This window comes from Halichoerus grypus, chromosome 15, assembly GCF_964656455.1.
Source record: "Halichoerus grypus chromosome 15, mHalGry1.hap1.1, whole genome shotgun sequence".
NCBI lineage: Eukaryota > Metazoa > Chordata > Mammalia > Carnivora > Phocidae > Halichoerus > Halichoerus grypus.
This window is the reverse complement of record NC_135726.1, coordinates 54564523-54577642: the sequence shown is the minus strand read 5'-3', so window position 1 is coordinate 54577642 and position 13120 is coordinate 54564523. Positions and strand designations below refer to the sequence as shown.

General features: G+C 50.8%; 1 protein-coding gene across 6 annotated transcripts in view; it reads left to right on the top strand.

Annotated features, from left to right (window-relative positions):
• The window catches only part of VRK3 (VRK serine/threonine kinase 3), a 37737-nt gene that overhangs the window by 19462 nt on the left and 5155 nt on the right, over positions 1-13120 (top strand). For all 6 annotated transcript variants that reach the window (XM_036068161.2, XM_078062540.1, XM_078062539.1 and 3 more), the window contains 4 exons: positions 1788-1920; positions 3091-3211; positions 9417-9475; positions 12268-12416. In XM_036068161.2, coding sequence (XP_035924054.2) covers positions 1788-1920; positions 3091-3211; positions 9417-9475; positions 12268-12416 — 462 coding nt within the window. The remainder of the gene's footprint in view (positions 1-1787; positions 1921-3090; positions 3212-9416; positions 9476-12267; positions 12417-13120) is intronic.

Below are 13120 nucleotides of genomic sequence, written 5' to 3'. Positions count from 1 at the left end.
TAAATATGTGCAAAGATGCTCAGCCTCCCTGAATAATGTCGGTAATCATAGAAACGAAAAATTAAAACTTCCTATTTTAGGGGTGGACAAAAAAGAATGGTATCTATTGCTGATAAGGATGTAAGGAAACAGAAATTCTTTATATGCTGTTGGAAGTGTGAATTGGCCAACCTTTCTGGAAGGTCATTTGGATATAGCAGTCAAAATTTTAAATGCATATTTTTTTTCATCTACCAGTTCCTCTTTTAGGAATGTGTCCTATCCATATATTCACAGGACTGTGTAAAGATACATGTACAAAATGTTTCTGACAGCATTGATTATAATAGTCAAGTGGGAAAACCTTAAATATACACACACTCCTGGTAGAGTACTGATTAAATAACTTTTTTTTAAAAGATTTTATTTGAGGGCGCCTGGGTGGCTCAGATGGTTAAGCGTCAGCCTTCGGCTCAGGTCATGGTCCCAGGGTCCTGGGATCAAGCCCCACATTGGGCTCCTGGCTCAGCGGAGAGCCTGCTTCTCCCTCTCCCCCTGCCTCTCCCCCTGCTCATGCTCTCTCTCTCTGTCTGTATCTCTGTGTCTCAAATGAATAAATAAAATCTTTTAAAATAAATAAATAAATACATACATACATACATATTTTATTTATTTGAGAGAGAGAGCACGAGCCAGGTGAGGGGCAGAGGGAGTAGGAGAAGCCGACTCCCCACTGAGCAGGGAGCCTGATGTAGGGCTAGATCCCAGGACTCTGGGATCATGACCTGAGCCGAAGGCAGACGCTTAACTGACTGAGCCACCCGGGTGCCCCTTAAATAATGTTTTAAAGTAAATTCTAATTACTTTATTAGTTGCAAATGACAGAAGCCCAATTTAACATGGCTTTAAAAAAAAATGTTTAAAGGGGGTATTGCAAATTATTGGCCCATTGAGTGGGAAAATGCAGAACCTCATTGGCTTCAGACATGGCTGAACCAGGTCTGTCTGGCTCCAAATGTTAATGCCTGGAACTACTATTAAAGTTCAGGGGTTGGGGCGCCTGGGTGGCTCAGATGTTAAGCGTCTGCCTTCAGCTCAGGTCATGATCCCAGGGTCCTGGGATCGAGCCCCACATTGGGCTCCCAGCTCCACGGGAAGCCTGCTTCTCTTTCTCCCACTCCCCCTGCTTGTGTTCCCTCTCTCGCTGTGTCTCTCTCTGTCAAAATAAATAAAATCTTAAAAAAAAAAAAAAAAAGTTCAGGGGCCCCTGGCTGGCTCAGTCAAAAGAGTGTGCAACTCTTGATCTTGGGGTTTTGAGTTTGAGCCTCACATCCCTTTGTGGAAAACTAGAGGGGCGCCTGGGTGGCTCAGTCATTAAGCGTCTGCCTTCGGCTCAGGTCGTGATCCCAGGGTCCTGGGATTGAGCCCCACATCCACGGGAGACCTGCTTCTCTCTCTCTCACTCTCCCTGCTTGTGTTCCCTCTCTCGCTGTGTCTCTGTCTGTCAAATAAATAAATAAAAATCTTTAATGAAGAAGAGAAAACTAGAGCCCACTCTACATCCATGTGTGTTTACCAGTTATTCAAAGAAAGTTAATTGAAACACGGCATAAGAAATGATTATTAGTGGTTACTTCTGAGTGGTGGGTTGGGGGCTGGAGGTGGTTGGTTTGGTTCTTTTCACTTCACACCCTTTTGTACTGTTTGGCGTTCAGTTGTTTCAGATTGCACCCATGATTGAACTCTCTGACTCTGGAGTCCAAGCTCCTAACCTCCAAACTATATGGCTTCTCCCCATGTCCACACAGGTGACGCTGGCAGGCTACGGCTTCGCCTTCCGCTATGCCCCCGGCGGCAAACACGTGGCCTATGTGGAAGGCAGCAGGAGCCCACATGATGGGAATCTTGAGTTCATTAGCCTTGACCTGCACAAGGGATGTGGTAAGAGTCCAGAGAAGGGATTCAGGACCATGGAGACATGCTTCTCATACAAGGGCAGCTCTAGGTTTTCATAACCACAGACAGCAGGTAGCCAGACACAGGAATCAGGCTAAGCGAGGTAGAATAGGGATTCAGAACCATGGACGCCTGCATTAGGGAGTTGTAGGGCAGCCATTCAGCACCAAGGACAGCAAGCAGCTGGACACAAGGACATTCCACAGGTCCCGGGGTCAGATTCAAGATCTGGTTTAGACTTGGAACCCATGAGAGTTGCCCAAGAGTCGGAACCCATGAGAGTTGCCCAAGAGTCATTCAGGAGAGGCTGTCAAGGAGGCATCTAGCTGTCCATGCCTGGAGCACAGGAGAAAGTCTGGATGGAGACCCACATATCAGCAGTATCTCAGTTGTTGTCAGCTGAAGCCCTGGGAGAGGAATGAGATTATCCAAGGAAAGTGTACAGAGTAGGTATGAAGAGAGTACTTTAAGGGGAAGATTCCTTGAGGCTGCGCCTTTTTCCCAGATCCCTTGATGTCATGGCCATCCACGTGTCTACCCGTGTCCTCCCACCACACTGAGCTCCCCCAGGAAAGGGGTGGTGCCTGTGCCTCCAGCATCGAGGAGCGGAAGGTCGGCACAATCAATGCTGGTGCTTGTTATATGCTTACACAAATGGTTGTCTAAATCATGCCGTTTAGGAAGCATAAAAAAAATCCTACAGTCTCCGTTACCCTCCTCTGTTGAGGCTGCGTTCAGTGTCCATCCTTCTGGGCTCCCTCATGCCTCCTCTGTAGCTCAGGTAATCCCACACCATACTTTGCCTCCATTAGACTGTCAAGGGTTAGGAGCCAACCAAACTCTTGCCTGGGATTTAAGAATGTGGAATGGGGCCTGGTGCACAGAGCTCTGAGGACCCACTGAATGAGTGCATGAATGAAAGACAAGTAGACAAGGGAGTAAGCTAGTGAAAGCAGGGATGTAGGGACAGCTGAGAGAGTGAACGAGAGTAATTGAGAGACTCATGAGAGCACAAGAGCAGGTGAATGAAAAGTGAATGAACAGACAAGAGCCTGTGTGCGTGGATGGTTGAGTGCATTGAGTCAGAAAAGGAGCAGAGGTGTCAGTGCATGGAGCATTCGGACTGAGCTGCCACCTCTTGCCCTCCCTCCCCAGGGCCTTCCCGCCGCAGTGACCTCCAGACCCTGGGCTACTGTTTGCTGAAGTGGCTCTACGGGATCCTGCCGTGGACAAACTGCCTTCCCAACATCGAGGATATCATGAAGCTGAAACAGAAGTGAGTCTGGGGGTCAGCAGAACCCAGCACTGGCCCGGCACCCCCGAAGGTGGGGCAGAAGCTCAGAACCCAGCAGGGAACAAAAAGGAGGGGGAGGCGGCGTCCAGCAGAGCCAAGGCCTCTGCAGTACTTGGGTGTGTCCTGTAGCATCCATTCCAGCAGACAAGTGTGGGCTCTGGAGTCACGCTTCCTGGGGTCAGACTCTGACCCCACCACTGCAGTGTGTTGGGTGGGCAGCCTAATAACCTCCACAAGCCTCGGTGTTCTCTCTGGGATGAGATCTTATTAGCGTCTACCTCAGGGCCTGTGGAAGAATTCAGGGGAGTCAGGTACATAGCACTCAGCACAGAGCCTGACCTGTAGAAAATACTCATGGTGCACAGGACACCATGACTCATTCATTCCTTCACAGACAAGTGGGCAACCTGAGCAGTGAAGCCTGGGCCCTGCTTCAGCATGTGGCAACACTGGCCACCCGAGTCCACACTTCCTGTCCCTGCCCTCTGCTTGTAAAACCACCGGATCCTGCTAGCTCTGGTTTAGACATTCAGTACCAAGGACAGCGCAAGAGTAGGTGGCCCCGGAGAGACATTCAGCACCAAGGACAGCAGGCAGCAGGGCTGGGAGGGAAGTGCACACGGCCACTTTGGTCTTCAGCACCAACGACCGTGGACAGCTGGGACGAGGGAAGCCCTGCGGGAGGTTGGGATTCAAGATCTGGTACAGCTGCGGGGGCGGGGGTGAGAGTTGCCCAGGAGTCATCCAGAGGGCCCATCTAGGAGATGGTTGGCCATCCATGTGTGAAGTGCAGGAATGAAGTCTAAACAGAGACTCAGACCTCGTTGCTATCTCAGGAGTTGTCAGCAGAAGCCCTGGGAGAGAATGGGATTATCCAGGGAAAGTGTGCCTGGTGGGAGGAGGGAAAACTCCAGGGAACGGCATCGAGTCCCTCGTGCTTCTCAGTTCTCTGTGTGCCGTGCCGCTGGTTCATGCTGAGCCTCTCTCTCGTTCTATTTTTCCCTTTTATAACCCCCCACCATCTTCTCTGAACCATGGACACCCACTCAAACGTACTTAACATATGTTCTACTAATACATTTGCTTAAGTGTATCTGTATCCTTAACTCGCGTGGTGGTGGTGGCACTGTGTGTGTTTGACCTGCATAAGTACTATTCTGCTCTAAATGTCATTTGTTTCTGGCATTTTTCACTCAGCACCGTGTTCTTCAACTTTAGCCACATCATTACACGTGCATTGAGTTTACTGCTTCTGATTCCTGCTTTTCAATGAGTTGTATAGACGTGTCTGTGACCTTGAACGATCTATGACGAGTGTATTTAATTTGCATAAATAGTACTGAGCTCTAAATTTCATTCTGTTTCTTGCTTTCTTTCACTTAGTGCTGTATTTTCTAATTTTAGCTAAGTTGCTAGTTCACTGCCTCCAAATACTGCTCCTGGATTTGTTTGTTTGGATGTATCTGGATCTTGGAAAATCCGTGATGTTGCTGTTGGGTGTGTATTTGGTTGGCACAAATGGTAGCATGCCCTGAATCTCCTCCTCCTTCAGATTTCTGCTCAGTCACTCCCCAGGGGAGGGCATCAGGTTTCCTGCCTGTGGTGCTCAGAAGAAGGGATCTGCCCCCATCACACTGGCCTGCTCGTAATGACCTATTCGAGGCCAGCGTTTATCATACGCTTGTCTGTGCCAGGCGCTGTGCCCAGTGCTTCCTGTGTCATCCTCAGAGCGATTCTGAGGTAAATGCTCTTATGACTGAGGCACAGAGAGCTCAGGGCATCAGCCCAGGTCACACAGCCACTAAGGAGAGGTGCTTAGACTCACAGCCAGGCCATTCGACTCCAGAGAAGGCTCTTTCACCTCGTAGCCGTGTGGGAGGCTTATCACAGATGGATTGATGGCGCTCAGATGCAGCCTTCCTTCACTCATCAGATACTTATTGAGCACTTATTATGCACCACACCATGGTCTAGTCCCTGGGGTCACGGGAATAACTGAGACAAATACCCTCTAGGAACTCCTATCCTAGTGGAGGTGACAGACAGTAAAGAGACAACGAGTGAAACACAGAGCATGTCACAGGCCAGACCGGTTGGGACCGTCGGGCCAGAGCCCTGGGTACCCACCAGGGGGACTGTCAGGGTGTGGGCACGCACCACTCCTTTAGATTTAATGGCCGGGGCAGGTCTCACGGCAGTGGTGACAGGTGAGTCGCCTCCAGAAGGGCAGTGAGGCAAGGAGGATGTCTCACTTTGGTGCTGATATGCCCTTGACCTCTCTGCAGAAGGAGGGAGGGACACACAGAGAGAGGCCCTGGGCTCCCAGGCTTCCACAAGCAACCTCTGCCTCGGAAGCCAGCCTCAGAACCCACCAGAACATGAGCCCATTGCCCTATTTTCTCAGAATTTATTTTTGCACTTCCTTTCTAGTTTTCCAGTAGCTCTCCATTTTTGAAACGAGGCCAGGTGAAAAGGAGTCAGAGAATTGGTAACAGTGGCAGTAGGAGCGTATGGCCCAACTGCTAAAGCATTAAATGTGCCGGAAGCCTGTGAACAGCTCCTTCCCGCACTTCTGTTGTGTTAAGGACAAAGCTGAACTGCTCTTACAAGGAGATCCTAAACCACGGTGGCTCAAACGAGGTAGATGTTTACTTCCCTCTCGGGAACAGAGCCTTGGCCCCTTCAACATGCATATATCCTCCTGTGGGGCTAGCTTTGCCGCCCCCATCTCTCGTTGCTTTGGAAGGGCAGGACTGGGAATGACATGCATCTCTTGGTCACATGGCCACCCCAAGCTGCAGTGGGGGCTAGGAAACATCTCTGGCCTGGGGCTGCTGACCCTTGGGATTGTGCCCTTAAAGGGGAGAAGTGACAGTGGACAGCAGGTAGAGACCCCTCCACAGTGCCACCTTCCGCCAAATTTCTGTGCGGGCAGGGACCGCATCAGCTCTCCCCCTCACTGTGGTGCTCACAGCACGGCACTTGGCACATGGTGGGTGCTCACGAAATAGTTGCAGAATGAATGAACAAGGAAAGCATGCGTGAGCCTTCATTCACCGGCCCAGGCTTCCGTGTGGACACACAGGTCAGGCAGACGCGGCCCCAGCCTTGGGGAGTTCCCAGGCTGGGAGGAGACGCCTGGGCAGGAAGCAGGTGCTGCCTGTGAGGGTGGAGGCAGCCCCAGGAGCATCGTGGGAGCAGAGTGGAGGCAGGTCACCTGGCCTCAGGCCACTGGGTGCCTTTACCCAAGAGATGCCTGACCCAGTGTGTACAGAGCAGAGGGCTTTCCCAGACAGGCAAGGGAGGCAGGATGTCTACGCAGATAGGATAGCACATACATGAACTACTCATTCATCCAGAGCCTGTTTCCCGAGGGCATTTACGTGCCAGTCCTTGTGCTGGGAAATGCTGAAGACCCAGATGTGAATCAGCGGAGGGCACCACTTGTCATCGGTGAAATCACCCATCGAGGCTTCACTGGGTTGCATCCTCCATCCACTGCTTCCTCTGATTCCTAAGAACAGCCCTATCCCCCTTTTCACATCTTTGCGGCCTTCCACTTCAAGAGAGATCATCAGTGAGTGGGACGTGCTTCCCTAAGAGGCTCTGCGCTCACCAAATTAGTGCAGAGTAAATAAGATAGGTCCTAGTAATAATTTTAAAATAGATGATTTAAGATAACAGTTCATTCCCTGAGCCCCAGATCCCAATCACAACCGCAGAGGGAAGGTCGGAAACATCAAGATGCTCCACAGGGGGATGGGGATGGTGGTGATGAGCTCATTATAGACACCGCACCCAGCCTCGAGTGCACTAACACAAAAGACTACGAGGGGGCGATGTTGCCACATGCACATTTTCTGGAACCCTAACTTGTCCTCTAGGGCGTCCTCCTGGTGTGCATGGCCTTTTTCCATTCATTCAATATTTATTCATTTTTTGTACATTCTAGTTCGCGATGGAATGAATGAATAAAAGAAACAGGAGAGACATTTTGGTTCTCCGAGGCTTTCTGGTGTGCAAATCCCCTCTGCGAAAGCCCAGGTGCTGGTGGGATTTGGTCCCCACTCTTAAGGCTGCAGGTTTGGCAGGGAGGTTCCACAGACACCAACAGCCAGTGGTAGAGTTACTCGTGCAATTTAAGGCATTCGAGGGGCACAGCTCTTTGGTGCCATCACTCAGCCATTTGCCACACATATCCTGAGGCTGCCGGGAGAGATGAGGGTCAGACCTGCATGGCCCTTCCTGTGTCTTTGACAATTGCCTTAGGGCATCCGGGGACTATGCACACAGTGCCCAGGCACCCGGGAAGGATCTCTTTCTCTGTCTGGAGGGGTTATGGGGAGGCTTCTAGGAGACCAGCCCTTGAGCAGTGTCCAGAAGGGAGAGCAGCCACCTGCTGGGGGCCAAGATGGGGGAAGACTGTCCAGGGCAGAGGGAACAGTATGTGATGTGCCAAGGCCGAGAGACGTGGGTGGATGCTGGACCTAGTTAGGGGACCTGAGAGGGTTTGGTGTGACCGGAGCATGAGATGAAAGGAGGAAATCAGAGAGACAAGGCCAGAGGGACTGGCAGCACTGCATGCTAGGGGTTTTCCCCCAGGGCACTGGGGAGTCCCCTGAGGGCTGTGAGCAGGAAGGGGCAGAGTCAGTTCTCGGCATAGAAACTCTAGCGCCATGTGGGGGATGCACGGGAAGCTGGGGAGGAGGCTGAGGTCCAGGGAGAGAGGATGAGGACTGAAGTGGACAGAGAGGGGATGGGACAGAGAGGGTCAGGGAGCAGGAGGGTGGAGGTTAGGGACTTCTGGGCTGTGGCTGGGGGAGACACGGACAGCACCCAAGCACTGTGTGGATAGTGGGGAGCCAAGCTGGTGGTCCAGGCCAGAGAAGACACAGTGGGCTGGGACTGTGAGGACGGAACGAAGGAAGTAGATGAATTTCTGTTTTTTCTTGAGTGGTCCAAGAGGTTTTGCGCGCGCGCGCGCGCGTGTGTGTGTGTACAAATACATGTGTGCATTTATAAAGAGGAAGATAGTCAATCCTCATGATTCACAAGTTCCGTATTTGTGAATTTGCCTGTTCACCGAAAGATATTTGTAACTGCAGATTCTGTACTCACAGTGCTTTCCAGATCATTCTCAGACACATGCAGAGTAGAGAAAATTTTGAGTTCTCTGATGCACGCAATCCCAGCTGAGGTCAAAAAAGGTGATGCTCTGCCTTCTCATTTTGAATCTCACCCTATAAATAAGGGTCCTTTATGCGGTCCGTTTAATGCCAGATTTCTGTGCTTTTCGTTAGTGGTTGGCGATTTTGCTGTTTAAAATGGTCCCACAGGGCACCTGAGTGGCTCAGTCGGTTAAGCGTCTGCCTTCGGCTCAGGTGATGATCCCAGGGTCCTGGGATTGAGTCCGCAATCGGGCTCCCTGCTCGGCGGGGAGCCTGCTTCTCCCTCTCCCTCTGTCTGCCGCTCTGCCTACTTGTGCTCTCTCTCTATCTCTGTTAAATAAATAAATAAAAATCTTTAAAAAAATAAAAATAAAAATAAATAAAATGGCCCCACACATGGTGCTGAAGAGCTGTCTAGTGTTCCTAAAGTGTAAGAAGGCTGGGATGTGCCTTACAGAGAAAATAGGTGTGTTAAGTGGGCATCCTTCAGGCACGAGATAGAGTGCTGCTGGCTGTGAGTTCAATGTGAATAAATCAACAATATATTATGCAAGGTATCTTTATTTTTTTTAAAGATTTTATTATTTATTTGAGAGAGAGAGCGTGCACATGAGAGGGGGGAGGGTCAGAGGGAGAAGCAGACTCCCTGCTGAGCAGGGAGCCCGATGCGGGACTTGATCCCGGGACCCCAGGATCATGACCTGAGCCGGAGGCAGTCGCCCAACCAACTGAGCCACCCAGGCGTCCCAAGCAAGGTATCTTTAAACACAAACACACATAAGACAAAGTTAAGTAGGGATCAGTTGAAGTCACAAGGAAAACATTGTAACCATAACCTCGCAGGAACCTGATGCTATGTTTCCCCTAAAAGCATTCACTGATTGGGTGTTGGCAGCCCCACTACAGGGCATAACTACCACAAGTAACAGGGGTCTCTGGTACATCTGCTAGACATTCTGCTTTAAAAGTTTGCTCTCCCTTCCCTAAAAGACCTCTTGCATGCACCTCTGTCCTGTCAGGTTTCTTGACAACCCGGAGACCCTCGTGGGACGGTGCAGTCGCTGGATCTGTCCCTCAGGTATGTCCTGCAGGGGGACGGAACAGTTGGGGGCTGTGGTGGGGACAGGTGGCTTGGGTCCATCCTGGTGTTGCCTCTCCAAATTGCATGTGCATCTATGCCCCTTCTAGAAAAACCGAAATCTTCCCCCCAAAATCCAGAAGTGTCTCTGAAGAACAACACACACACACACACACACACACACACACACACACACAGCCACACACAATATTGTATTTCTCTACGAAAATTTCTTTGCGATGGCAATACGGGCCAGATTCTGCCAGGTGATTCTTCTCCTAGTCCCACGGGGCAGGGGAATGCATGCTGATGCCACCATTCGGCAGCTCGACCGGGGCGGGCTTGTTCAGTGCTCCTCTCTCCTGTCTGGCCATTGGAGCTAGCTTGTCACTGGCAGGTCTGGGAGGCCTCAGCTCCGGGCTTCTCCTCAAAGCTCTGTCAGGGCAGCTGTCCAAGAGGATGTGAGGGGACGCTGCAGAGCAGAAGAGGCCCAGAACATCACTCTGCCACGTTCAAACAAGTCACAAGGCCGTCCCAGACTCAAGAGGTGGCCAAGTAGCTCCACCCCGTGATGGGAGAAGCAGCAGACATTGCAAAGGGACACAGGGCAGAGATGGGAGGGGCTGCACCTCTGCAAGCTCCTGCCGGGGCTTCCTCTATGTATGAAGCAAACACAGATAAATACGCGCACACCTGGCTTTGTCTTACAGAACCGTTGTTTTTACAAAACTATTTTTTTTAAGATTTTATTTATTTATTTGAGAGAGGGTGGGGGGCACGAGCAGGAGGGAGCAGCAGAGGGAGAGGGAGAAGCAGACTCCCTGCCAAGCAGGGAGCCCGATGCGGGACTCCATCCCAGGATCCCGGGATCATGACCTGAGCCGAAGGCAGACACTTAACCAACGGAGCACCCCGCAAAACTACTATTTTTAAAAATGAAAATAGGCTCGCCTTACATACATTTTGGTCAACATCTTGTTTTCATTAATCGACTCTGGCTTTTCTGCGTTCTTACTCCTAGATCCACTGCAACCTTTTTTTTTTTTTTAATAGCCACACAATATCCATGATTTGGCCAAACCATTTTTTTTTAAGATTTTATTTATTTATTGGACACAGAGAGAGAGAGAGCATAGGCAGGGGGAGCGGCAGACAGAGGGAGAAGGACAAGCAGACTCCCTGCCGAGCAGGGAGCCCCATGCGGGACTCGATCCCAGGACCCCAGGATCATGCCCCGAGCTGAAGGCAGATACCTAACCAACTGAGCCACCCAGGCGCCCCAAAACCATCATTCTTAAAGCCAATCCCCATGACTGGAGATTTAGACTGTCTTTTTTTTTTTTTCCCTAGTGTCCCTTCTGTAGAACTTCCACATTGCTCTCTAAACATGAGGCGGAAAGACAGAAATGGGTAGTTTGTCCCTTCTAGCTCTGTAAGGGCTCATTAGTTACCTGAAATCCTGGGTTCAGATCATGGCTCTGCTCCAGTCACTTTCCCCTCCAGCCCTGGGTTCTTGGGCCATGAGGAATGAGCCCCTGGGTTAGTTCCCTGAGGCTCAGCCATTCTAAGCCAAGCTGGTCACGGGGTGTGCGGGGAGGAGAACGTTCTGCACCCCACCACCACCCCGCTCTGCGCTACCGGCCAGGGGACTTTCAGTGGGTAAATGCCCCTCTGAGCCTCAGCCTCCCCATTGAGTAAAATGGGGCCCATAATAGCCCCTACCTCCCAAGTTGCCCTGAGCACTCGGGCGCTGCCTTGGCTTCTGCCGCAACCCTAATGAAATGTACTTTCTAGCTGAGAGCCCAGCCTGCAATAGGCAGTCCCCAAGTGCAAGCTATTATTGACTATTGTTATTAGTATCATAATTGGCACTTTTTAAAGTGTGATGATGGTATTGTATTTATTTAGGGGAAAAAAACCCAAAAGGACCTTTATTTCTCTCTTTTAAAGTAGCCCTTTTAAACTATATCTCTGGGGCCACCGCCTGTTTTGTAGTGGGGGGAGGGTTGTTTGGTTAGCTTGTTTTATGTTTTGAAATAGCTGAGGTTACGTATCTGACTTCGGCTCAGGTCATGATCCCGGGGTCCTGGGATCCAGCCCTGGGGGGGACTCCACACTCAGCAGAGAGTCTGCTTCTCCCTCTCCCTCTGCCCCTCCTCCCACTCATGCCAGCACCCCTCCTTCTGCTTGTGTGTGCTCTCGCTCTCTCAAATAAATAAATAAAATCTTAAAAAAAAAATAAGTAGCCGAGGGAAAAAATCAAAAGAACATTTCATGGTACGTGAAACTTGTCTAAAATCAGCCTGCAGCATCCATAAACAGACCTGTCTTGCCTCACTCACAGGCTTCCGTTCATCTGTGGCTACTTCTAGCCACACAGACCCCCCCCCACACACACACACACAAAGCCCAAACTGTCACCCTCTGGCACTTTACAGTGAAAGCTTGCTGACCCCTGTTTCAGGAATACACACTAAATGTTTATAGGGAAAATGATATCATTAGCTGGGATTTGCTTTACCCCAATGCCAGAGGGGGAAGTGACAGGGGTATTGATGAACGAGATTGGCTGTGAGATGGTAGTTGTTGAAACTGGGTGATGGGAATACTGGTGCTTGATGCCACTCTATTGTTACATATGTTTGATGTTTTAAAAAAAAAAAATTTAATCGAAGTGCCTGAGGCAGTTCCAGGCACAGAGGAAGCACTGAGCAAATGGGCACAGCCCCCCAGGCTCTGGGTTGGGGGCCCTTCTCAGGCCTCTCTCATGATGGGGGGTGTCTTGACCACAGAGACCCTGCAGGAGTACATAAAGGTGGTGATGACCCTCGGGTATGACGAGAAGCCGCCCTACGCCATGCTGAGGAACAATCTAGAAGCACTGCTGCGGGATCTGCGGGTGTCAGCCTACGACCCTGTGGACATCCACGTGGTTCCATAGGTGGGTTCTGATAGGAGGAGTTCGTGAGTCTGAACCCCACCCCCCGATGCCCCCACCCCTACTTCCCAGACGCCATTTACTCCAGGGCCAACTTCCCAGTTAGATGCTGGATTTTTCCACGGGGTTCTTGAACCTTCCAGCCCTCGGGAATGGCAAGTAGCTCGAAGCTGACTCAAACTGGCTTTAAGGAAAAGGGGGATTGATTGGCTCTTGTAGCAAGAAACTTCCAAGGGGAAAGCTTTAGGCATGACTGGATTCGGGGCCAGGAAAACAGAATCAAGATGGCATCGCTCTCTCCATTTTTCTTTCTTCATCCCTTGTTTCTCTATCCCTCTATCCATCCGTCCATCTGCAGCCTCTGCTTTCCTTTGGGTTGAGTCCCCACCCCCTCGTCGTGCCCGGTGCCACACCCAGCTCTTCCCTGTCAGCACAGAAGGTCCACGACCTTGTTTATGGCGGCACCGTATTCCCTGGTGGGTGGAAGGCTACTCTTCATAACCAGCCGCTGGGCATTTGCTTGGTTTCCCGGGTGCTTGTTCTACAAGCAACGTTGCCTTGAACGCCTGTGTGCACGGGCCTGACTCGGGTGTGCGTGTGTGTCTGCGTGTGTTCTTGTTTTGAAAGAGAACTGGATCCCTCTCTGTCGGAGCCGTGTACCTGTCTGCACTCCCGTTAGCTCCTGGGAGGGTGTGCAGAAATTTGGG